Raw genomic sequence first — 27,780 nt, forward strand, 5'->3', positions numbered from 1 at the left:
AAACCAAATACACCCTACAAGCCAAATACACCCTAATAGCCAAATACACCCTAATAGCCAAATGCACCCTACAAGCCAAATGCACTCTACAAGCCAAATCCACCATAATAGCCAAATCTACCCTAATAGCCAAATACACCCTAATAGCCAAATGCACCCTACAAGCCAAATCTACCCTAATAGCCAAATACACCCTAATAGCCAAATGCACCCTACAAGCCAAATCCACCCTAATAACCAAATCTACCCTAATAGCCAAATACACCCTAATAGCCAAATCCACCCTAATAGCCAAATCTACCCTAATAGCCAAATACACCCTACACGCCAAATACACCCTACAAGCCAAATCCACCCTACAACCCAAATACACCCTACAAGCGAAATACACCCTAATAGCCAAATACACCCTAATAGCCAAATCCACCCTACGAGCCAAATTCACCCTGATAGCCAAATGCACCCTACAAGCCAAATACACCCTAATAGCCAAATACACCCTACAAGCCAATGCACCCTACAATCCAAATACACCCTAATAGCCAAATGCACCCTACAAGCCAAATGCACCCTACAAGCCAAATGCACCCTACAACCCAAATACACCCTACAGGCCTAATACACCCTACAAGCCAAATACACCCTACAAGCCAAATACACCCTAATAGCCAAATGCACCCTACAAGCCAAATGCACTCTACAAGCCAAATACACCCTAATAGCCAAATCCACCCTACAAGCCAAATCCACTCTAAAGCCAAATGTACCCTATAAGCCAAACACACCCAACAAGCCAAATACACCCTACAAGCCAAATGCACCCTACAAGCCAAATGCAGGTGCCGTGACGGTGCTGCCCCCGGGGCCCTGTGCCCTGAGTGACAGACCCACTAACGCACCCCTAGTTCTCTCCCATTCCCCTTACACTTCTATCTGTCCTTGATTTCAAATGGTCAGAAAATAAAGTTCTCTCTGGTGCAGGTACCTGATGGGTCTGATGGGAACGTTCAATGAAAAGGCGGAGGAGCTAATGGAGAGACTCGCGGAGAAGGCAGAGAGGAAATCCGAGGTTAGAATGCATAACTTGCTGAACAGAGTGACTCTGGACGTGATTGCCAAGGTGAGATTCATGCACTTGTCTGTGCTGCTATGCAGACCTCAATCAGATGGGGCTAAGGGGGAGATGTACTAAGCCTTGGGGAGTGATAACGTGAGGAGAGATAAAGTACCAGCTAATCACCTCCTAACTGCCAAGTTACAGGCTGTATTTGAAAAATCACAGTTAGGAGCTGATTGGTTGGTACTTTATCTCTCTCCAATGCTTAGTACATCTACTCCTAAGACTCAAGTGGGCAGAGCTTTGAAAAATGGCCATGATCGGGTAAAAGTGGTCAGGATTGTGTGGGTGGGACACGGTTTTAGTGGATGGGGGGGTGGGGATTATTTTTGTCCTGAATATTGCAAAGTTGAGTAGTGTGCCATGAACTAAGGAACTGCAGCATAGGCTGCGAACGTCTAATGGAGCATACACACGTAGCGATCAGCCAGCGCTACAATATCGTTATGCACCCTCCATGGTGTGCTGGATGATCGTTATCGATCATCCAGCACACCACCTACTTACCGACGACTATAGCGACCCGCGATCAACGATCGTGGGTCCCTATAGTAACCTGCTCGATATCGAGCAAGTTGACCGGCATGCAAGGCCGATGGACGATATTGCTAAGGTTCATATGTGGCCGCACATCGCTGGTCGATGGCAAGTTGGTAGGGTCCATTTAAATGAGCGATTTGAATGATAACGATATCGATATCCTTACCGTTCTTTTAAATCGCTACGTGTGTACGCACCATAAGAGAGCTACAGAATCCTTGTGGTGCTATATATATATACGATAATAATAACTGGGTGCCTCATCTGCGCTATGCTGACCATACACAGTGCAGTATGTCAGCTGTGATGCCAGATAATTGAATTGGTCACTTAATGAACATATTGATGACTGCAGTTACAAGATTACCGCCATTGGTCAGTCTGTGTGTGATGTACCGACTGGTGCACCACTAGCACCAGGTTCAGGTGTGTTCGGAATACTTCGGTGGTCGATTTCCCCATAGCTAAGATAGGACACACCGTGACAGAGAGGCAAGCCTGTATTCCCCTTTTGCAGACACAATGACCAGTCAGGAGGGAAGGTGCAATGCAATTTTATTGCTGCCAATCAAAGAATAACAATTGATACAGGAAAGGTTACCATTCACAGTTTGAATGACATGAATTACACTTTTCAGTATAAAGGGGTTTACTTATTACCTCCCGTCCTCTACCGGTGACCCCAGCTGGCAAGCAAGTGTAACCATAAGTAAACACGATTTCTGCAGAACTTTACTTTCACTAAAAGCAAATGAGAGAACTGAACATGAAATCTGCGGGTCAAGATTGTATCAGTAGTGCACCAGCAACCTATAGCTTTGAAATACAATCCGTGCTAACGCTTCCTTTTGCTGAGAAAAACGTGGGAAAAATACATGCAGGTTAGGCTTGTATCAGTAGTGCATCAGCAGCCTATAGCTTTGAAATACAGTCTGTGTTAACGCTTCCTTTTGCTAAGAAAAACGTGGGAAAAACACATGTAGGTTAGGCTTGTATCAGTAGTGCGCCAGCAACCTATAGCTTTGAAATACAGTCTGTTTTAACGTTTCCTTTTGCTAAGAAAAACCGGAGAAAAACACATGTAGGTTAGGCTTGTATCAGTAGTGCACCAGCAGCCTATAGCTTTGAAATACAGTCTGTGTTAACGCTTCCTTTTGCTAAGAAAAACGTGGGAAAAACACATGTAGGTTAGGCTTGTATCAGTAGTGCACCAGCAGCCTATAGCTTTGAAATACAGTCTGTGTTAATGCTTCCTTTTGCTAAGAAAAATGTGGGAAAAACACATGTAGGTTAGGCTTGTATCAGTAGTGCGCCAGCAACCTATAGCTGTGAAATACAGTCTGTGCTGATAGCAGTAGTTCACCAGCAACTTGCAGTAATTTAAACAGTCTTTGAGCCTTGAGAAAAATAGGGACAACACTGAGGTTATGTTGATAGCAGTAGTTCACCAGCAAATTGCAATAATTTAACACAGTCTTTGAGCCTTGAGAAAATAGGGACAACACTGAGGCTATGCTGATAGCAGTAGTTCACCGGCAACTTGCAATAATGTAACACAGTCTTTGAGCCTTGAGAAAATAGGGACAATGCTGTGGCTATGCTGATAGCAGTAGTTCACCTGCAACTTGCAATAATTTAACACAGTCTTTGAGCCTTGAGAAAATAAGGACAACACTGAGGCTATGCTGATAGCAGTTCACCGGCAACTTGCAATAATTTAACAGTCTTTGGGCCTTGAGAAAATAGGGACAACAGTCCTCCTAAATGCCTATGCCACAAATTACTACCACCAGAATTGCCATCCGGGGTTACACAGGGCTAACTAAACAATTAATGTACATTACAGCACAGAAATTGACAAGGGTGAAAAATCACAGCTGACATGCATCTTGTGCTAAGAGATGATAGCAAAGGTGGTATACATTACATCAGCATGAATGTACTTTAAAACGGATACCGGCAACAAGCAGTGTATAAAAGTCACTTTACATTAACACCAATACCAGCAAGTGATCGAACATTTCATGGCAAGCAAAATAATAATCAGCATTGACAGCAATAACACAGCGAGCAGTGAACAGCTTTACAGAGTGTTATACCAGATAAAGGGCCACGGAGGGCCACTATCAACTACTTAATTGACACAAATGGCCAACACCGAACAGAGAAAAATACATATCAATAGCATTGCATTTAGTTTAAAGATAAACATAGGACATATTATACATCACCCACGGTGGCATCGGACATGAGCCGACACCCATAAATCACGTCCCCTCCCGGACATGAGCCAGAGGTTCACAGGAGAGAAATAACCACCAATACAAATCTTGGGGGGACAGAAGAGGAGACCTATCTTTCACTTCCCCCCTATTTTCACACTTTACCTCTTTAAGGCACTATCAATAAGAGGATAAATGGCAGGCTAGTATAAACTGAATAACCCCCTGTGTGGGCCTAAGAGTAGGTACTGGGCACAACTGCATGGCGAGAGCTTAGCAGAGGGAGGTCTGGTGTTCTTACCCCTGGCAGTGGCTGTTCAGCCCCTCCACGATGTCCAGGGAAACTCTGGGATGCTAGGCACCGCACCAGAGCTCCCAGCTGTAGACCTCCGGCAGGTATTTTACAAGGGGCCACAGGTGCAAAATCCCTTTCCACAGGGGCTCTGTCCGACAACCAAATAGCAGCAGGAGGAGTCCTGAAGCACTCTTCCTCTGGGGCTGTCTTTTCTTCTGCCTGTGCGGGTGCCAGCAGGGTTTTCGTCACTGGCGGGATCTTTTCCTCAGCTGGGGCTTCATCTGCGATGATGGAGCGACGAGACCTCCTTCCCAGGCAGCTCCTCTTCTCTCCCAGCATGCGCAGACTTCCACATGCGGCACCTCCTGATAACAGGCACTTAGGAAGGCAGTCCTTTACTCAGAGGGGACTTCTTTCAAAGCAGGGTTTCCTATGCAAGTCCCAAGGCAAGCTTCCTCCAGGGACTCGCATCCAGCATCAGAGCACCTCTCCGGGCAGGTTGGATAGGTAGTTTTCAGGGTTAATGTGAAGTCTGGTAATTGTAATTCAGGCAAACATATTTTTACAGATCCAAGGGCACTCCACAGCAACTCCTTACAGACAGCACACCAGGTGCAGTATTTGTAATCCAGGGTAAATGAGAGGGGTTACTGCTCCCCTATTTGTACAGATCCAGGGACAATCCACAGCAACTCCTTACAGACAGCACACCAGGTGCAGTATTTGTAATCCAGGGTAAATGAGAGGGGTTACTGCTCCCCTATTTGTACAGATCCAGGGACAATCCACAGCAACTCCTTACAGGCAGCATACCAGGTGCAGTATTTGTAATCCAGGGTAACACAGGGGGAAACTCTCCCCTATCGTATGACCAGACTCTGAGCACTCCACAGACAAATCCTCTCTGACTCAGCACTGACAGCCCTGGGGAGGGTATTTTATAAACTCTTCAATATTCTCCTCCCTGTCGGTCCGGCATCTATGAGTGGGCAGGGGGACCCCAGCAACAGGCCGCCTACAGGGATCACCCAGGCTACCAATCAATGGGGCAGGATTTTCCCTCCTAAATGGGTCGCAGACCAAGGGGCACTTTCTACCTCCCTGTCTGCACATGCTCAGTAAGGTTCAGGGAGAGCAGGGTCAGTCAAAGTTCACTATACCTCCCTATTATAAGGAATGGGGCTGCAGTATATCTATGTGTACATACATAAAAAAAATATTGGGGAACCCCTATTTGGGACACAAATATGGGGGTACCACATGTGCAAGGGGATATAAGCGGCTGGATTGAATTCAGTTTAACCATCTACATGTGTGGAAGCTGAATAACTATGTGTAGTCCTTGCAACTAGGGCCGGCTCTTGGGGTGTTCAAGCCAAATAGAGGGCACACCCCCTCCCAACATCCCGTTTTCAGCGGAACAGCACTCTGGCCCGTGGGTGGTCAAATCGGGAGGTTGGGCACCTCCAACGCCGCAGCTGTGACCCTGAGTAACTGAATGGATGCTGTGCGCATGCGCGTGGCAACCATTCAGTGAGGGGAAAGGGCTGAGGGAAGCCCAGCTAGTGACGATTGCAGAGCTCGCCCCCAGCCGGACGTTACACGGGAGACGTGCCATGCAGGCACGCCTCCAAGTAACGTCACTTAGGGAGCGTGACCTATGGTAATTAGAAAATGCCCCCATTTTTGCCGCACATCACTAGTAGGCACTTTCCCCAACTCCGGCACAGGGCGTCCGAACCCAGGAGCCGGCCCTGATTGTAACCCTGTCCCACCGCTGTAACTTATAACTTCTATGTCCACATGTAGTTTCAGATATACAAGGTAAATTGTAATTAAAATAAAATCAGACTTTATATGATTAGTATTGACACAATAGTCATGGTCATCGGAAGCCGATGGTTAGCAATCATCAATGGTCCCGGCTCAATGGAATTAGTTAGCCCATTTGATGCTGGGATTGTGATGTTTGCCAACCATCGCACGCCTCCTTCCGATGCCCATCCGATGGTGTGTATCTTCAGAGCAGCCAGGGACACCTTGTAGCGTTATCCGCAGCACAGCACCTTTTGTGCATGTTCGAAAACCTGATGACAACTGCGCATATGCAGCAAATAACCATCGATGTTTAAACTACTGATCATTACCTTGTGATGGCATCTTGCAATGGCCATCCTTACCTCACACGCACAAAATAGCTGTCACCTCCCCAGTACTGATAATGTGGGTGCACTTTAATTACTTAACCGTGGTCTCCAAATGGCCGTAATGGCGCCAGACCACACTACTCTCTCCTTGTACCCCTCAGACTGGTATTGATGGACCTCTCCGGGGAACTTTGTATTTGCAGCGACTTTAACACTCACACAGCCTGTTCCAAACAGAGAATAGTGCAGCTTTGGGTACACTACAGACATCACGACCACTGTAGACCCATTAACTGATGCGTACGCAGTGTTTCACTTCATCCTAAGTGGTCAGCGATCTACATACAGAATATGGGGTCTATTTAAAAAGCAGTGTTAGGAGACAGGGTGAAAAGTGATAAGGTGCCAGCCAATCAGCTCCCAACTGTCATTTTTCAAACACAGCCTGTGAGATGACAGTTGGGAGCTGATTGGCTGGCACCTTATCACTGTCTTTTCACTTTTCACTCTGTCTCCTAACACTGCTTAGTAAATAGACCCCTAAGTCTCTTGTTACTAGTCTAGTTATGTACTATATGAGTGCTGTGACTCATTGTACATTGCAACTTATTTAGACTATGGCCCTCATTCAGAGCCGCTCGTTAACAACAGTACGCTCGTTCCGAGCGATGTTTGCACATCTGCGCATGCGTACGCTTTTTAGTACGCATGCGCGAACCAGTCAGTGCGGCCGAAAATCCTTTGTACGCTATATAGCGAGTGCCTGCTATTTTGAGTGACAGAATGAGGCGTATGTGGGTGGTAACAGGGGAAGGTGCTTGAAAATGGGGAGTGGAGATCCGAACGCAGGCGTGCTTAAAGGTCAAAACGGGCGTTTTATGGGTGTGTATATTTAAAACAGCAGCGTCATTGACCACGTCACTGGGTTATTTTATAGCCAGAACTGCACGCAAATTTGTGGTAGCAAACACCAACCACAAGAATAGCGAGCAGTTCATACGCTGGTCGATGTACTCGATTAATCTAATAAATAGCGGACATGACGTAGGATGCGTGCGGCCAGGGGGCGTTTTTAACAAATAAACGAGCGTATGTTTTGCTCGTTCGTTCAGACTTAGAGGTGTGACCACACTGCAATGTGCGTACGGATCATTTAAATAGCCACCCCTTGATTTTAAACGAACGACCGCAAATAGCGTGCGGCTCTGAATGAGGGCCTATGTTAGCATGCACTAGGTCAAAACTTATTGCTCAGTGGGGGAGATGTATGAAGCTCAGAAGCGGCATCAGCGCATGTTATGTGCGCTGATACCGCTTCTTCCCGATGTATGATCGGGGGTCTCGGCGGTAAATGACAGAGGCGCTATGCGCCCCTGTCATTATCGGCGCTGCTATCTACAAGATAGCAGCGCCGATAGCCTGGGCCATGTATGAACAGTAAGATCGCCTGACCGTTCGGCCCGCTGTAGGACAGCTACAGCCTGGCGCTGCTCTATACAAACAGCACGGACAGCGCTGTCCCTGCTGCAATGGCTGCCAGCTCCAAGCTGCACGCGGGGATCTTGCGATAATTGTGAGATCCCGCGCATGCACAGTGGAGCCGGCCGGGACTGACACACAGTGCATCAGCACTAGGCTGATGCGCTGTGGTCTCTAGCGGGTAGCGCCGAAGGGGGGGTTAACGATCCACCTCTCCGGCCGATGAGATGTTCATACATCTCATCGGTAGTGCTTCCTGCTTCGCCTCAGTAAAGAGGCGAAGCGGGAAGCATTATAGTGGCACGTTAAGTGCGGCTATAATACATCTACCCCAATGAGAGTTAATTCTAAACCTGACAAAATGCAAACATCCACAGTTACCACCATCTTGACCTTCTAACCCAAAGGCTGCAGTAACATGAAATGTAGACCCTGCGCTAACTCTGCATTGCCAATTTTGACGCAATATAGAATTAAATTGCAGGGTGCAATTGGTGCAGAGGGGATCCTGTAAAGCCCCTATACACAGGTATAGGGTAACAATGAGGAGCAAAGCTCTTTCTTGCTTGTTATTGCAATAAGCCTGTGTCCCCATCCCCATACATGTCTATGGGTATAGTGATAAGCAGCAAGCTCTGGGGAAATCTGGCCCTGATTCAGAGCCGGTCACTCTGACAGAGCGCTCGCTCTGAATCAGGGCCGGGCTATTTTTATTTTTAGAACGGCCTCCTGGCCGCTCGCATAGCTGTGTGACCACCCACAGCTATAGCGAGCGGCCAGGAAGATGGTCGCGATGATCAAGACCATCGGGCTTGCGATGAGACCCTTCTGGTAGGGTCTCGTTGCCGCAAGCCCCAGAGAGATTTCGGCTCTAACAGAGCCAAAATCTCTCCCACTGACATCACTCGTGATGTCAGTGGGGCCGCCCCCAAACGGAGGCGTTCACATGGGAACACCTCAGTTTGGGCAGCCACTCCCCCAGCCCACCCACCAAAGGGGGCGTGCTGTCACTCAACATCGACAGCACGCCCCCTTTGGTACGAGACCCGGAGCGACGGATTGCCCGTCGCTATCCGGGTCTCGTGCATGCGCACGACGGAGCCGGCTCCGTCGTGCGCATGCGCTCTGGGCCACCATCGACCCGGTTGCGAGCACTCAGCGCTTGCGACCGGGTCTGAATCAGGCCCTCTGTTAGTAAATAGAGAAACGTTGAGAATAGACCTTTCTGGTCCAGTGGAAAAAAACAGAGCAAGAGCTTTTCCCTACTTAATAAATGCGCCACTTATTCAAATAAGATTCATGAGTGCAGAAATGCAGACAATCACGTTTGTATCTAATTTATTGTATACTGTTTCTTCATTGTCTTGTATGTTATGTTGTTGTGTGTTTTTCACAGGTGGCGTTTGATATTGACCTGAATTCCCTACACAATGATCAAACCCCTTTCCCAAGGGCCATTCTCATGGCTCTGAAAGGAATGGTTGTAATGAGAGATCCATTTGCACAGGTGTGTATATCTTATTACTTAAGGCCCCCATACATCAGAGATGGATTGCAGCAATCGTGCAATTTGCAATCGATTGTGTATAAAAATCTGCAATGTATGGGCTTCACAGATCGCAGATTGCAAACAAAAAGTGATTGGAATTGTTTAATCAGATTGTCCAACATGTTGGATTTCACAGATCGATTGGGGCTGTAGATTGCTAGTATATGGACATGGGCACTACGCTCGCAAGTGGGTCGATGTTCCCCACTGCGCATGCGCACGACAGAGGGAGCTCCGTCGTGCGCATGCGCGAGACCCGGGGAGCGACGGGCTTTCCATCGCTCCGGGTCTCGCACCAAAGGGGGCGTGCTGTCGATGTTGATTGACAGCACGCCCCCTTTGGTGGGCGTGCCGGGGGCGTGGGGCCAGACGGAGGCGTTCCCATGGGAACGCCTACCCTCTGAAGCCGGCCCCACTGACATCACTAGTGATGTCAGTGGGAGTGATTTTGGCTCTGATAGAGCCAAAATCACTCTAGGGCTTGTGGCAGGGAGACCCTACCGCAGGGTCTCCATCGCAAGTCCGATGGTCGCGATGGTCAAGACCATCGCGACCATCTTTTTGGCCGCTCGCATATGCTGTGGGTGGTCACCCACAGCTATACGAGCGTCCAGGAGGACGCTCCATTTTCATGGAGGAGGGCCCTGATTCAGAGCGAGCGCTCTGGTCAGAGCGTCCGGCTCTGAATCAGGCCCTTAACCAGCAGATTTGCAGACCGTTTCTAGCAAATTGATGGGCCTTTCAAGATTGCCAGATCTGTGTTTGCTGCAATCGATCTGCAAATCACTGAAAAAGATCTGTAGTGTATGGGCGCAGATTGCTCGATTGGGAAATCCTAAGATCGGGCAATAAATCTTCAAATTGTTCAATTGTGGTTTTCAGATTGCTGATGTATGGGGGCCTTCAGATTTAGATTGGCGTAGAGTATTTTAAACCAAACCATTGGAAATAATCCTTACCCTCTGTCCCATGCTCACTATCTACCCCATCTGTGTCACCCCTGTCTGTCTGCCCCTCCCCTTTAGGTTGTAAACTCCCACAAGCAGGGCCCTCTCCCCTCATGTGTTTCCCCTTCCCCTACTTACAAGTGTACTATCATCTACTGCATACGCCCTACAATGGCACTTAACCGTTGATAGTGTTCACTCTAGGTCCGGCGGCGGACAGGGTGCCAGACCTAGAGCTAAGGCACATCTGCGCACATTGGTGTCGCGCGTGCCTGAAAAGGGGGCGTGGCAAATGAAAAGGGGCGTGTGTTTATGACGCGTCCCGTTTTCGTCACTCTTGGGGGCGTGCCCAGCACTTACGGACATGCCGGGCAGCCCCCAAGCGCTGCGGTCACTGTGAATGGATGTGAAACAGCCTAGCGGGAACGCTACATTGATTTCTGACACCCTGCTGCTTATTTGGGTCTTACAACGGCTGTTGCAGCAATGTTTATATACCATGGACTTTTCATGCCATTTTCTGTTCTGTAAGTCACCGTTTTCATGCTCACTCATTTATTTATGTACTTTGTTAGGCGTTGTGGAACCCTTGTGGCACCGTATATTTAAAGTATTATAATATTAATAATATTATTATTACACAACTATTTGATTCCTGACTGAATAAGTTCCTGTGTCATCCACTGTATTCTAGTCTTCTAATGGTAAAAATGAGTTGCACCATTAATCTGCATTCTATTTTTATTTATAGATTCTTCCTTCAAAAAGAAAAGTTGTCCAAGAAATCCGGGACTCTGTCCTCCTGCTCCGTAACACAGGGAGGGACTGTATAGAGAAGAGGCAGAGGATGGTACAGGAGGGAGCAGAGGTCCCTGGGGATATACTGACACAGATACTCAGAGGAGGCGGTAGGTGTCTGTGAGATAATGACATACTCGGGTGCATGCAAAGATTCATTGTCATCCGTATATAAACTATAGCACGATAGTCCCTCTGTGCAGAACGCCCCCTTAGCTATTTATGATAATATATTTCTAGTGATCTGCAGAACATTTTGCTTTTATGTTATACTGATACATATTTAATTTTTTTCCAGAGCATCGCATTTGGAGACTAGGGATAATTGTAATATTGGATTTATTTTGGTTCGGCTATCTGTCTATATTTAACTACCTGGATTTACATGGCTGCCAAAATATGTCAGACCCTGGTATTAGGGAAGGGGGGGCGGGTTTCCAGTCAATAGATAGACATTAAAAAAGTTGACAATGTCTAGATAGACAACAGATGTTAGACAGGAAATAGGTCAACAGAAACAAAAGGTCGACATAGAAAAGGTCAACATGGATGAAGGTTGACATGTAGAAATATATGGCAGGGTTGACACAAAAATGGTTGACAGCTGGGAGCTGATTGGCTGGAGCACCATTATCTTACGCAACGAGTTTTAAAACTCGTTGCGTATGATAGAACTCATTGATGAATGAGCCCCTATATGTTCTGCCTATATAAATGCTCATTAGTTCAAACTTTTTTCCTAACCAATATGGTTGCAGTTTGGTCTTCTGCGCATGTGCTGCGCCATCTTGTCACTGTGTAATAGCTCCACAGTGGGACACGGACGTGTTCCACTTAGCTCCAGAGACCCTGCCCATTATCCTGCCTCATGTCCTGTATATACTGCGTATACTGTATGTCCTAGCCGCGCTACCAACATACATCACCGGCTGGTGCTCTGTATGCTCCGCTCCATCCAGATTACCAAGTGTGTAATTACGGCTGTACCAGTAACAGTAACCAGGGCCGGCTCCAAGGGTCAGAGCACCCTGTGCCGCCTCTTTATGGTGCGCCCCGACCGAAAATGGTGCGTGGCCTGATTACCACGTTATTTGGAGGCGCGCCCGCATGGCATGCCTACAAATAACGTCAGGCTGGGGGGACTCTCACTAGCTGGGCTTCCCCCCGCCTTCTCCCATCACTGAATTGATGCCACGTGCATTTGCGTAGCATCGATTCAGACTCCGGGGTCCGGCATAGCTGCGGCGGTGTGGGTCCTCAACCTCCCAATTTCACCACCCGCAGACCACTTCGGCTTACGGGTGGAACAGCGGGACAGTACTGTCCCATTGATATCGGGATGTTGGGGAGGGGTGCCGCCCTCTATGGGTGGCACCCCTGTGTGACCGCACTGGTTGAACACCCCTAGAGCCGGCCCTGCCAGTAACTACTACACTACAATAAACCTGTCACTGGGTGAATACCAGGACTGTCTGGTGTATCTGCAATTCCACTGGTGTCGCTATGTAACTGCATCCACCACCAAATAGCGCACACATATCCGATCTATAAAGAATTGTATAAGCTGCATAAATGATGCATAAATGATGCATAAAACGTGATATTTAGCAAAGTTTGAGCTCAATATTTCATCTCCATTCAATCAATGGGGGTAAATGTCATAGTCTGCGCAATGCAGGCGACGGCGAGCTCCTTTAAAAGGCAAAACCAATACATTTAAAGAAAAAAAAAAAAACTATATGGCATTGGAAATCATTATGTTTAATTTATCTGTGCTGGTCTGTATTCTGATTTCTTATATATAAAGGTGCGCATTGTGAGTCAGACGCAAAGCGAGCATGATGCCGCGGCAATCTGATTTATTAACTTATGCCAGTGTGAGTTTCCATAGGGCAAATGTGAGGGTCCATGTGGCATTACACAGCTGGAACACGCTCCGCCCGCTGTTTTACCGTCCACAGCCGCCATCATTAGTACCGGCGCGTGCACCAGCCCCTTGCTGGGTGCAAGAGACCCGTCAGATACAGACCTCCCTTGTCGCTACGTGCGACTCAGAATAACACAGAACCAAAGTGACAAGCCCACAACGCTCCTATGACACGCAACAAGAAGGAACAGCTCAGTGCGATCGCGTTGTCGCCACCCAGATGGCGCCCGGAAATGCCCATTTGATGGAAACGCAGATCTGGCCAAGTTCTGTCCGACTCAGAATCAGATGGGGACATGCAAACGATGTGTAAATTCTCATCTGTGCATGCGCGGTATACAAAAACTTGCTATTTGCATCCGTACAAAAAGATCCATCTGTGGTTTTCTGAGGACGCTCGGGGCAGTGCCGTACTTACTGGCGTTTGCGGCTCCGCCCCCTCGGCATGACGTCATGCACTCAGGGGGCCTGCACAGGGCGCAGTGCCTCCATGTTACAGCATTGGAATGTCCTATCAAAATCAAGACAAGTGGGCGGTATAAACCTATAGGGGTCTAGTTAATTAAGAGGAAAATATCCCCTGTGATAATTAAGGATAATTAAGGATTGAACTCGCTGCAAGTTTAATCCCAGTATTGGAGGCATTCATCATACCATCGATACTTCATTAACACTTCCGAAAAGCTGCATCATTTGCGGGGACAGCTTTTGGGAATAAGGGGGCTTTTCACCTGCTGCTTTGACTTTTCACAGCCTGTCTTGAAGCTGCGCATGCATGTAAAGAGACAGTGAAAAAGACGGAAGTGTCCAGGGCCCCTCCCCCCCGGTCTACCCCGCTGCCTGTGCCCTTACCCCCCTCCTGCTAGCACACTCGTCTGCTTGCTTCCTCCCGCTCGCACCCAGACAACCCTGCTGCCTGTCCCCTGATCCCCCGCCACCACAGAGCTGCAGCCACCAGGGGAGTCAGTAACCCCTGCTCAGACCTCCGCAGCCCTACAGCCTCAGTCCCCCGCTGCCGCTGCTGTGCCCCCACTCACAGGAGGAGAGCTCGGGGAGCCGGGGGGGAGCTTCAATAAGGTAAGAGGACACAGCAGGGAGGGGTCTTTTCAGATCCCTCTGCTGCATCTAGTGCTGTACGCCATCTCAGGATGGCGTACAGTGGGCCTCATTCAGTACGTATCACAATTGCGATCACAGGTGTGAAACTGCATGCAACGCAGCTGCGAAAATATGCTAATACCTGCCACAGCTCAGCCAGCATAAAGACGCCCATTGCTGCTTTCTCATATATGTTCAACCTCGCACTTCTGCGTATACATTGGTAACATCGATGCACATTGCTCCATCACGCACATTTACAGCAGGTCTGACCAGCCGCAGAAATTGCAAGGCTTTCACGCAGTGAGTACTCAAGCTGCGTAGGCAATCGCAGGGGATAATTTATGCACGCCCATAAAACGGCGTTAAAATGTACAGGAGGGCCTGCGTTTATCTGACACTCCCTCGTCGCCACCCCCAAACGGTGACAGGTTGTCACTCTGCAATGGACTCCTTTGTGCGTCCATAATCGCAATGCGATCGCTGCGCATCCTCAGTACGGCTTGTACGCATGCGCAATGGCAAACAATCGATCGACTGCATGCGTAATCGCTATTGCGTGCGCTGATGAATCAGGGCCAGTATAACCGTCACATTCCGAAAAAAATGGAACTTGATGAATAGTATAATTTCCGCATCCCCTTAGTATGGGAACTTTGGAAATTATCGGGAGACCATTGTAACCAGGAGATATCTGTGATATGAATGATGAATTACCCGGGCACTTCATTTCTGCAAAAATCTGTGAAAATCTTAATTTTTTCCCCTACTTTTGTAGAAATGAAGTGATGCTGAATAGACCCCTTAGTGTTTTACTAACTTACTCTGAAATACATTTTGATCATCATCCATATAAAAGTTTAATTTAATTTGACTACTATTTACCAACGTTGTTATACAACAGTATTGCCCGTATCAAAAGTATCGTACATGTGATACAACCTGACATATTGGCATGAACTGACCGGCAGTCCGAGTGTTACTCTCATGTCTGACTCCACTTTCCACAGCCCTGGAAGACGACTGCGACACCGAGGTCATGATAGACAACTTTGTCACTTTCTTCATCGCTGGTTTGTATTCAATAATACCGAAAAACAATGAGTATTTCCATGTATAGATGCCATACATGGTGCCATTGATAACTACACAGGTGGCACTGGTAGGTCATTATAATTATTTATAGTAGAGACAATGGGACTGGGGATGCATTCTCTCTGTTTCCTAAATTATATAACAGTGTTGTTCTTCAGGCCAGGAAACAACGGCCAATCAGTTGGCATTCGCTGTCCAGGAATTGGCGCTGCATCCTGAGATACTTCAAAAGTGAGTCCTTTATCATTAACTGTATATTGTACGGATACATTTAGACTCTGTATATCAGGCTTGGGTAACTTTAGTACCTTAGCTGTTGGGGAACTAGAAGTCTCAGTATACACAGGCTGGTAGGGTAGACTTTGTTTGCGTTCACCTCTAGCCACCTCCCAAGCCAACGCCCCGGGAACGCCCAACACTTTTACTTCCCATTTCTGAAACCTTCTGCCGCGATTGCGCCTTGGTGCCGTAGGGGTTTTCAGAATTTTGTGCACATCCGAACATATAATGAACATCTGCAGTGCATGCGAATGCATGCACCACAGAATCAGGTCTTTTATCTGCTATAGAAACAAAGTATAGGGGTCCTCTGCGCACTTAGGTGGCTGCTGTCGAAAAAAATCAAAGGTGGGTCACCTACCACCGAACTAGGCATTGGCAAAAGATCATATATGATAATGTCTAACTGCGCTCTACCTGTACCTTTAACATATACAATCAAAATCAATGAGGTAATACGAGAAAATAGATAACATTATAATGTACTATTATAATAAGACTCATAAGAAATAAGGGTCTCTATAAAAAAAAACCTTATCCCGGGTTTTATAATATATTATTTCTGTGTGTCCCCCAAATTTCTCCTCCCAAACAGGTCACTCTATGTGACGATCCTCAGAGGGGTGCGAGAAGGAAAAGAAGGACCAATAGTGTCGTTCATAAAGGTTTCTTTTGAATCCTCGGACCACTCTATCCTTCTCCTGCTATATTCTCCTTTCTCATGCACAGTCACGGTAATATGTGAATTCTGGTGCTTGTTGGACCACAAACATCAGCATGCCTTTCCAGTTAGTGGCTACCAGAGCAAGTAGTTCCAGAAAAGAAAAGAAAACTGAAGGTAAACTAGGGTAAAATCTTTTATTCTGCACTCAGTTGGAAGCAGCACCCACCCTAGTTTATAGAGTGGTCCGATGATTCAAAAAAAGCCTTTATGAACACGTCACCACACGTCTTATTGGAAGTAGGATACGTCCCTCCTTATCTGTGAAAACTTGTTTTCACACAGGTGTCCAGATAGTTTCTCCGAATACCACTTGTGGGAGATAGTGTCCCTTATATAAAGATTCCGTTATGAGAGTGTATGGTATGGTACAATCCATCACCTGATAGATTTATTACCACCTTGAGGTTATCCCCTGTTGAGAATAGGGATGTGCAGTCTCGGATTAGTTCGGATTTTCCCGCCAACTTCTGATTTTTTTCCGCCAGAAATCGGGTCTCAGAAAGTGGCAAAATATCATCTTTCATGGACAAACATCATCAATCCTGGACAAAAGTCCATGAAAGATGACGTTTGGCCTATTTCTGAGACCCGATTTGTGGCGGTAAAATCTGAATTTGGGGGGAAAATCCAAACTAATCCGAGTCCGCACATCCCTAGTTGAGAATAACCTACTACACTATTGCTGCTTCTTCTTTTCCTTTTCGCCCCTCTCTGAGGATCGTCACATAGAGTGACCTATTTGGGAGAAGAAATTTGGGGCACAGACAGAAATAATATATTTTTCGTCACACATCACAGATGAACTTGTGGATTAACAAAGAACTGTTGTAACTATTCTGCACACAGAATAGTAGTAAGTATTTATTATAAAAACCGGGATAAGGTTTTATTATAGAGACCCTTATTTCTTATGTATGACGTCATAGTACATTATAATGTTATATATAATTCTCTCGTATTACCTCATTGATTTTGATTGTATATGTTAAAGGTACAGGCAGAGCGCAGTTAGACCTTATCATATGATCTTTTATCTACCATGCCATTCAAGACTTGGGGGGATACTTCAGAAATCACTGCTAAATCTGGTTAGTTTAATACAGATTCCTGTTGCCGTTTTAAAACTCGGTCAAAGCCACCGATGACCGTTGGCTCACCATCACCGATGATGGTTTCTTTTGGTCTCCCAAATTCCCACGCTAGTCCTATCTCAGTAGGGATGTGGGGTAGCCTGGGGAAATGGAGCTAGTGGTTGTCCTTATTTTGTGCTGACCAGTCGTAGGAGATGGAGACTTGGTGTCACTTCATTGATAACCTGCTTTGATTGGCTCCTCCATATCGGGTAGAGAGGTTTTGGAAACGATAGGGGACAATGGCCCAATTGGTTGGGAAGGTTGATTACTTATCCCAGTTTAGACAGTTACTTGTCATACCATGTGGTTGTCCCGCCTATCGCTTCATGTACATGATCCCTATGCCGCACTCTGGGCCTGATTGTGACCCGGTCGCAAGAGCTGTGCGCTCGCAACTGGGTCGATGGTGAGCCAGTATGCATGCGCACAGTTTGTTCTGTATTTGCCAAGTTTCTGCGCATTGTCCCAACTAAATCTCTTTGGCTTAGCAGCGGGTTCTATAGAGTTCATTAATAATAACATTGTTCAATCTGCACTAAAACCATAGTAACCAATCAGAGAAATGCTTTTATTATCTCAATTGATGGATAAATTAACTGCTGATTGGTTGTTGGAGAGACCTGGTTAATACCTGTTTTTAACGCTGTTCCAGCATCCCTGCGTCACTACCCATAAGCAGCATACACTCACCAGCTGGTGAGCTGTATGGAACCCCATGTCACTCAATTCTGCTCCATCATCAGTATGCATGTAACAGTGAGTACGGCTGTACCTGTTATCTATCAATAAACCAACACCACTGGTTAAGTAACTGGGCTGTTCATAGAGTCAGCCGCTAGTGTGTGCCTACATAACTCTGCAATATCAACACACATCATTTCCAACAATAACACTGTAGCAGATTTGCATATTATAAGATAGCACATGGCCTAGGGAGCTCATATGTATTAAATGTTTTACTTATTACACTTAATAAATGAAAACTATTACAATGGAGTTTGGAAGAAACAAAAATCTGATTATTGGAAACGTTTTTTTTTTACTTCTGCAAAATCATACTTATAAAATGATAAAGTGTACATTGTGCATTTCAGGGCGAGGGCGGAGGTGGATGAGGTCATTGGTTCAAAACGAGACATTGAGTATGATGACCTAGGAAAACTAAAGTACCTATCCCAGGTAAGGTCATAGGGTTTATAACTGTACGGAGAATTCACAATGTCAGAATAAAGTTTATGCGGTGCATGACAATCTCCAACCATTTTGTAGCATGAAAACACTTTGAGAAGTATTTACAAAAAGAAAAGTCGTTTCCATTCATCAGTACTAGAAAAATTGCACTTATGGGGGTACTCAATTAGCCATGGGGTTTACTCCGTGACTAATTGCTAGTCAAAATAAATAGCCTTTTTCCTGCGCCGAATAATCGTGACTCACGTGCGGAAACCCACTGATTCCGCGTAAATTGCGGAATCAATGGGGTTTTTTCCCACGCACGAGCCCAATTTGGTGTTTTTTTCCACTGACTTTACCTCGCACCTCCATTGCTGCGAGGTTCAGTCAGACTGCGGGGACTCATGCGTGCTGGGTAATCCCAGCTAATTGAATAGCTCCAGCGCGGCAATAATTGAATACCCCCCTAATTAGACATTCTCTGTAGTGCTAAAAGTTTTCATAAATGTGTCAATTTTTGTCAGAAATAAATCTAGTTGATGCATAACAAATGTATTCTCAAATCAACACAGCTAAGAATTACAGCCAGCATTTTCTTTTTTTTAAAACAAACCTACTGCAGTACCACACTGGACCAGCAGGTGATGCAATAGCACTATATATTTCATTGTATACTAATAGTATTTATGAAAATAGTAACACCGCTAAGGGTCTATTCATCATCACTTAACCACTTAACTGACAAATTTTTTCCAAAAACCGCTCCGAAATTGTCGTTTTTTTTTTATGATTGAATTAGGTCAAGAACATCTTTTTAAAACTATTTCAAAGCTATTTTTTTTAAAACACCTTGGGCTCTATTTACTACAATCCGCATATTGAATGTGGATTGTAGTGTGATATTACCGAGTGAATTTGCATTGCGAATTCAGGCAATATCACAGGGATTTACTATAAATCCCTTGCAGGGACAGAGCTTGTGATAAAGCTCTGTCCCTGCGGATCCCATCCGCACTCTAGTCGTGGTATTTTCGGAAAAAATACAGCGACTAAGAGCCCACGCATGCGCCGACCCACCGTCGCTGCTACCCCCCACCGACGCTAAGCCCCGCCCCCCGCGATCCCCCCTCCCTTCATTACACTTACCTGCATCCTTCTGGCCTCCGGTGATCTTCTCCGGGCTTCCCGATCAGGTGATCTCCCATACTGCACTGGGACCCGATCACCTGATGACCGGGCCGCAGTGCACTATGGGAGACCAGCTGACCGGAGAGGAGCCATCACCGGAGGACCGATCACCGGTCCCTGGATTCAGGTAAGTAAAAAAAAAATGTTTCAATTTTTTTTTCTTTTTTTTACAGCAATCAGCTTGCGGTCTGTTTAGACCACATAGCTGATTACTGGTACCGGCTCCCGCCTCTGCTCTCCCCGTTAGACCCTGGATAACGCCACCTCCAGGTGGCATTATTATCACAGGGCTTCCCCCGGTATTTTTTTACAATTTTTTTACAATTTTTTACAATTTATTTTTAGTAACTCTGGTCGGATCACATTTCCCATTACAATTATGGGAAATGCGATCTGCTTTACTAAAAATAAATGATACTTAGGGGTTGGAGTAGAATTTTACTAATTCTACTCCAATTGCCCTGTAATAACTACAGGTGAAACTAAAATAATGTGAAAAGGGTGTGAAAACACCCTTTTTCACTTTATTTTAGTAAAAATAATGTTAATAAATAGAGCCCCATATGCCATAAAAATGTAAATTTTTATGGTATACTGTAGTTCTGGTCATTGACAGCTGTACCATCGATGGCCGATTGGTTCAACCATCGATATAAACAATCGATTGTTTAACATCGATAGGGGGGCTCCACACACACTATATATATGTATATATATATATAGTATATATGCACGCATACACACATATATATATATTGTATATACACAGTATATCTATATCCATGTCAAAAGATCACACGTGTATATATATATATATATATATATATATATACACACATATATATATATAGTGTGTGTATGTATGTATATATATATATATATATATATATATATATATATACACAGTGTGTACATATATACACAGTATATATATATATATATATATATATATATAAAACATACATATACATACACAGTATATATATATATATATATACTGTTTATATATGGCTTTGCTGTTTATATATGGGGTGGGGTTTGCAAAAATGGAGGAGGGAGAGAAGGGGTTGGCTCTTTGGCCAGCGGCTGCTCCCTCTACTATTTGCAGCCGCTGGGGAGCCGCTAACAGGGCGGTGGGTGGGGGGGCAGAGAAAAGATCAGCGCTGATAGCGCTACCTTCTATTTGCCCAGCGGCTGCTCTGTCTAGTTTGCAGCCGCCGGGCTGTTGCTAGTGGGGGTGGAGAGAGAAGGACAGCGCTGATAGCGCTGTCCTTCTCTGCCCGGCGGCTGCTCTGCTCTGCCATCAGCCGCCGGGCTGCTGCTAGCTCCGGAGGAGGGAGAGAAGGACAGTGCTGATAGCTGATAGTTATCACCCTTCTGCGGTATTGGCCACAACCTGTGCCATGCCCCCTGCCCAGGAATCTGAAATGACAAGGTGGTAACTCTACCCGCGTGTGACGATATATGAGGGGTGGGGAGGAGAGATGGGGGTGACTGCGGTTTGGTGTTTGCACTGTGGACTGTGGTGGCCACAAGAAAACAACTCAACCTATGTCCTTGTGTCCCAAGTACAGTGTGTTATGTACTGATAGGGGAGAGTGGAGCTTTCTTTTCCATTTTGTGCTATTACTGTCCCCTTTAGGCACAATGCAAGAAAACTCCCTGTAATAGCGCGTGCTTGCAACGCCAACAATATATCTGTTTTCCTCTTGAATTTTCACTGTCTATCCAGGTACTGAAAGAGACCCTGAGATTGTACCCCAGCGCCCCAGGAACCTCTCGGCTAATAGAAGATGATCTTGTTGTTGAAGGAATCAGGATTCCAAAACATACAACAGTGCTGGTAGGAAAAAAGTTACAATATATAATTATTATTATCCTTATTTATATGGCTCCACAAGGGCTCCGCAGCGCCTTACACAGTACAGAAGCCGTATGAACAAAACTAGACAAAAGGTGACTTAAGTGCAGAACATTGCAGGACACAGACATGGTTTATAAACATTGATCCAGCAGCCGTCATAATATCCAAATATGCCGCGGGGCGGCCGATCACAAAGGTTAGGTGCTGTTGTAGGCAGTAAGGAGATGATGATATAAATGAGAGAAGGAAAAGCACATGAGGGTAGAGGGCCCTGCTCGTGAGAGCTTACATTCTAATTTCCTTAAATGAAACCACAATATACCTGACCTCTATATATAACCACACTTGAGGATCTCATAAAGATCTTCCTTTCACTAAAATCACTAGTGCCATATAATGATTTTCACCAAATCATAGCAACCAATTGGATACTTGCTTTCATTGTCTAACTTGATCCTTACTGATAAAAGCGCATTGCTAATTGGTTGCTGTGGTTCAGTGGAAGTTTTGCAGCTAAATGCAATGTTGGAGATCTAAATCCAAATGGAAAGTATTGTTGCTGGTTAGGGATTCTGGGCACTAAGTGATGGGCATTGGTGCATATTTGTCTACTCTCCTGGAATGTCCATGAGGCACACTGGCATCTGGCCACTTCCCCATTGGCTTGGGGCTTCATGATGCGATTTGTGGTAAATTCAGTCACCCTGGCCCCACCCAACACTGCTTTAAATTGCATCAGTTGGTGGTTGGGCAGCTTTGACGCAAACTACCTCCTCACTCCATACACACCTCCCTCCAGAGGGCTTTTGATAAATGGAGGCAAGTATACTACAGTGACCCTGTACTATGTTTTTACTTTTTATTGGCTGGCTGCTAAGACACTGATAGCTTATTGGCTGGCTGCTGAGACACTCTGACGGCTTACTGACAGTCTGCTGAGACACTATGACAGCTTATTGGCTGGCTGCTGAGACACTATGACGGCTTATTGGCTGGCTGCTGAGACACTCTGACGGCTTACTGACAGTCTGCTGAGACACTATGACGGCTTATTGGCTGTCTGCTGAGACACTATGACGGCTTATTGGCTGGTTGCTGAGACACTATGACGGCTTATTGGCTGGCTGCTGAGACACTCTGACTGCTTATTGGCTGGCTGCTGAGACACTGACGGCTTATTGACTGGCTGCTGAGACACTATGACGGCTTATTGACTGGCTGCTGAGACACTCTGACTGCTTATTGGCTGGCTGCTGAGACACTGACGGCTTATTGGCTGGCTGCTGAGACACTATGACAGCTTATTGGCTGGCTGCTAAGACACTATGGCAGCTTATTGGCTGGCTGCTGAGACACTCTGACGGCTTATTGGCTGACTGCTAAGACACTATGACAGCTTATTGGCTGGCTGCTGAGACACTATGACGGCTTATTGGCTGGCTGCTGAGACACTATGACGGCTTCTTAGCTGGCTGCTAAGACACTATGGCAGCTTATTGGCTGGCTACTGAGACACTATGACAGCTTATTGGCTGGCTGCTAAGACACTATGACAGCTTATTGGCTGGCTGCTGAGACACTATGACAGCTTATTGGCTGGCTGCTAAGACACTATGACAGCTTATTGGCTGGCTGCTAAGACACTATGACAGCTTCTTAGCTGTCTGCTGAGACACTATGACGGTTTATTGGCTGGCTGCTGAGACACTCTGACGTCTTATTGGTTGGCTGCTGAGACACTATGATGGCTTATTGGCTGGCTTCTGAGAAACTATGACGGCTGATTGGCTGTCTGCTGAGACACTCTGACGGCTTATTGGCTGGCTGCTGAGACACTATGACGGTTTATTGGCTGTCTTCTGAGACACTATGACGGCTTATTGGCTGTCTGCTGAGACACTATGATGGTTTATTGGCTGGCTGCTGAGACACTCTGACGTCTTATTGGTTGGCTGCTGAGACACTATGATGGCTTATTGGCTGGCTTCTGAGAAACTATGACGGCTTATTGGTTGGCTGCTGAGACACTCTGATGGCTTATTGGCTGGCTGCTGAGACACTATGACGGTTTATTGGCTGTCTTCTGAGACACTATGACGGCTTATTGGCTGTCTGCTGAGACACTATGATGGTTTATTGGCTGGCTGCTGAGACACTCTGACGGCTTATTGGCTGTCTGCTGAAACAACATGACTTATTGGCTGGCTGCTGAGACACTGACGGCTTATTGACTGGCTGCTGAGACACTATCACGGCTTATTGGCTGGCTGCTGAGACACTCTGACTGCTTATTGGCTGGCTGCTGAGACACTGACGGCTTATTGGCTGGCTGCTGAGACACTATGACAGCTTATTGGCTGGTTGCTAAGACACTATGGCAGCTTATTGGCTGGCTGCTGAGACACTCTGACGGCTTATTGGCTGGCTGCTAAGACACTATGACAGCTTATTGGCTGGCTGCTGAGACACTATGAAGGCTTATTGGCTGGCTGCTGAGACACTATGATGGCTTCTTAGCTGGCTGCTAAGACACTATGGCAGCTTATTGGCTGGCTGCTGAGACACTATGACAGCTTATTGGCTGGCTGCTAAGACACTATGACAGCTTATTGGCTGGCTGCTGAGAAACTATGACAGCTTATTGGCTGGCTGCTAAGACACTATGACAGCTTATTGGCTGGCTGCTAAGACACTATGACAGCTTCTTAGCTGTCTGCTGAGACACTATCATGGCTTATTGGCTGGCTGCTGAGACACTCTGACGTCTTATTGGTTGGCTGCTGAGACACTATGATGGCTTATTGGCTGGCTTCTGAGACACTATGACGGCTTATTGGCTGTCTGCTGAGACACTCTGACGGCTTATTGGTTGGCTGCTGAGACACTCTGATGGCTTATTGGCTGGCTGCTGAGACACTATGACGGTTTATTGGCTGTCTTCTGAGACACTATGACGGCTTATTGGCTGTCTGCTGAGACACTATGATGGTTTATTGGCTGGCTGCTGAGACACTCTGACGGCTTATTGGCTGTCTGCTGAAACACCATGACCGCTTATTGGCTGTCTGCTGAGGCACTATGACGGCTTATTGGCTGTCTGCTGAGACACTATGACCGCTTATTGGCTGTCTGCTGAGACACTATGACCGCTTATTGGCTGTCTGCTGAGACACCATGACGGCTTATTGGCTGACTTCTGAGACACTCTGTTGGCTTATTGGCTGTCTGCTGAGACACTCTGACGGCTTATTGGCTGGCTGCTGAGACACTCTGACGTCTTATTGGCTGTCTTCTGAGACACTATGACGGCTTATTGGCTGTCTTCTGAGACACTCTGACGGCTTATTGGCTGTCTGCTGAGACACTCTGACGTCTTATTGGCTGTCTTCTGAGACACTATGACGGCTTATTGGCTGTCTGCTGAGACACTCTGATGGCTTATTGGTTGGCTGCTGAGACACTCTGATGGCTTATTGGCTGGCTGCTGAGACACTATGACGGTTTATTGGCTGTCTTCTGAGACACTATGACGGCTTATTGGCTGTCTGCTGAGACACTGTGACGGTTTATGGGCTGTCTGCTGAGACACTCTGTTGGCTTATTGGCTGTCTTCTGAGACACTCTGACGGCTTATTGGCTGTCTGCTGAGACACTATGACCGCTTATTGGCTGTCTGCTGAGACACTATGACGGCTTATTGGCTGTCTGCTGAGACACCATGACGGCTAATTGGCTGGCTGCTGAAACACTATGACGGCTTATTGGCTGGCTGCTGAGACACTATGACGGCTTATTGGCTGGCTGCTGAGACACTATGACGGCTTATTGGCTGGCTGCTGAGACACTATGACAGCTTATTGGCTGTCTGCTGAGACACTCTGTTGGCTTATTGGCTGTCTGCTGAGACACTATGACGGCTTATTGGCTGGCTGCTGAAACACTATGACGGCTTATAGGCTGGCTGCTGAGACACTATGACGGCTTATTGGCTGGCTGCTGAGACACTATGACGGCTTATTGGCTGTCTGCTGAGACACTCTGTTGGCTTATTGGCTGGCTGCTGAGACACTCTGTTGGCTTATTGGCTGTCTGCTGAGACACTATGACGGCTTATTGGCTGGCTGCTGAGACACTCTGTTGGCTTATTGGCTGGCTGCTGAGACACTCTGTTGGCTTATTGCCTGTCTGCTGAGACACTATGCCGGCTTATTGGCTGTCTGCTGAGACACTCTGTTGGCTTATTGGCTGTCTGCTGAGACACTCTGTTGGCTTATTGGCTGTCTGCTGAGACACTATGACGGCTTATTGGCTGTCTGCTGAGACACTCTGTTGGCTTATTGGCTGTCTGCTGAGACACTATGACCGCTTATTGGCTGTCTGCTGATACACTCTGTTGGCTTATTGGCTGTCTGCTGAGACACTATGACGGCTTATTGGCTGTCTACTGAGACACTCTGTTGGCTTATTGGCTGTCTGCTGAGACACTATGACGGCTTATTGGCTGTCTGCTGATACACTCTGTTGGCTTATTGACTGGCTGGTGAGACCCTCTGACGGCTTATTGGCTGTCTGCTGAGACACTATGATGGCTTATTGGCTGGCTGCTGAGACACTATGACAGCTTATTGGCTGGCTGCTGAGACACTATGACAGCTTATTGGCTGGCTGCTGAGACACTATGACAGCTTATTGGCTGGCTGCTAAGACACTATGACAGCTTCTTAGCTGTCTGCTGAGACACTATGACGGTTTATTGGCTGGCTGCTGAGACACTGACGTCTTATTGGTTGGCTGCTGAGACACTATGACGGCTTATTGGCTGGCTTCTGAGACACTCTGATGGCTTATTGGTTGGCTGCTGAGACACTCTGATGGCTTATTGGCTGGCTGCTGAGACACTATGACGGTTTATTGGCTGTCTTCTGAGACACTATAACGGCTTATTGGCTGTCTGCTGAGACACTATGATGGTTTATTGGCTGGCTGCTGAGACACTCTGACGGCTTATTGGCTGTCTGCTGAGACACCATGACCGCTTATTGGCTGTCAGCTGAGACACTATGATGGCTTATTGGCTGTCTTTTGAGACACTCTGAGGGCTTATTGGCTGTCTGCTGAGACACTATGACGACTTATTGGCTGTCTGCTGAGACACTATGACCGCTTATTGGCTGTCTGCTGAGACACTATGACCGCTTATTGGCTGTCTGCTGAGACACCATGATGGCTTATTGGCTGTCTTCTGAGACACTCTGACGGCTTATTGGCTGTCTGCTGAGACTCCAAGACCGCTTATTGGCTGTCTGCTGAGACACTATGACTGCTTATTGGCTGTCTGCTGAGACACTCTGACGTCTTATTGGCTGTCTGCTGAGACACTATGATGGCTTATTGGCTGTCTGCTGAAACACTCTGACGGCTTATTCGTTGGCTGCTGAGACACTCTGATGGTTTATTGGCTGGCTGCTGAGACACTATGACGGTTTATTGGCTGTCTTCTGAGACACTCTGACGGCTTATTGGCTATCTCCTGAGACACTCTGTTGGCTTATTGGCTGTCTTCTGAGACACTCTGACGGCTTATTGGCTGACTGCTAAGACACTATGACAGCTTATTGGCTGGCTGCTGAGACACTATGGCAGCTTATTGGCTGGCTGCTGAGACACTATGACAGCTTATTGGCTGGCTGCTAAGACACTATGACAGCTTATTGGCTGGCTGCTGAGACACTATGACAGCTTATTGGCTGGCTGCTAAGACACTATGACAGCTTCTTAGCTGTCTGCTGAGACACTATGACGGTTTATTGGCTGGCTGCTGAGACACTCTGACGTCTTATTGGTTGGCTGCTGAGACACTATGATGGCTTATTGGCTGGCTTCTGAGACACTATGACGGCTGATTGGCTGTCTGCTGAGACACTCTGACGGCTTATTGGTTGGCTGCTGAGACACTCTGATGGCTTATTGGCTGGCTGCTGAGACACTATGACGGTTTATTGGCTGTCTTCTGAGACACTATGACGGCTTATTGGCTGTCTGCTGAGACACTATGATGGTTTATTGGCTGGCTGCTGAGACACTCTGACGGCTTATTGGCTGTCTGCTGAAACACCATGACTTATTGGCTGGCTGCTGAGACACTGACGGCTTATTGACTGGCTGCTGAGACACTATCACGGCTTATTGGCTGGCTGCTGAGACA

General features: G+C 46.7%; 1 protein-coding gene across 1 annotated transcript in view; it reads left to right on the forward strand.

Annotated features, from left to right (window-relative positions):
• Window positions 1–27,780, forward strand: part of LOC148521284 (cholesterol 24-hydroxylase-like) — a 64,438-nt gene that overhangs the window by 15,528 nt on the left and 21,130 nt on the right. Inside the window, exons 6-12 of the mRNA XM_088475407.1 lie at window positions 982–1,120; window positions 9,197–9,307; window positions 11,048–11,204; window positions 15,130–15,192; window positions 15,373–15,445; window positions 18,445–18,529; window positions 21,444–21,554. Of these exons, the coding sequence (XP_088331533.1) occupies window positions 982–1,120; window positions 9,197–9,307; window positions 11,048–11,204; window positions 15,130–15,192; window positions 15,373–15,445; window positions 18,445–18,529; window positions 21,444–21,554 (739 nt within the window). The remainder of the gene's footprint in view (window positions 1–981; window positions 1,121–9,196; window positions 9,308–11,047; window positions 11,205–15,129; window positions 15,193–15,372; window positions 15,446–18,444; window positions 18,530–21,443; window positions 21,555–27,780) is intronic.

Source organism: Taudactylus pleione, unplaced genomic scaffold (assembly GCF_031769625.1).
Source record: "Taudactylus pleione unplaced genomic scaffold, aTauple2 ptg000171l, whole genome shotgun sequence".
Lineage (NCBI taxonomy): Eukaryota > Metazoa > Chordata > Amphibia > Anura > Myobatrachidae > Taudactylus > Taudactylus pleione.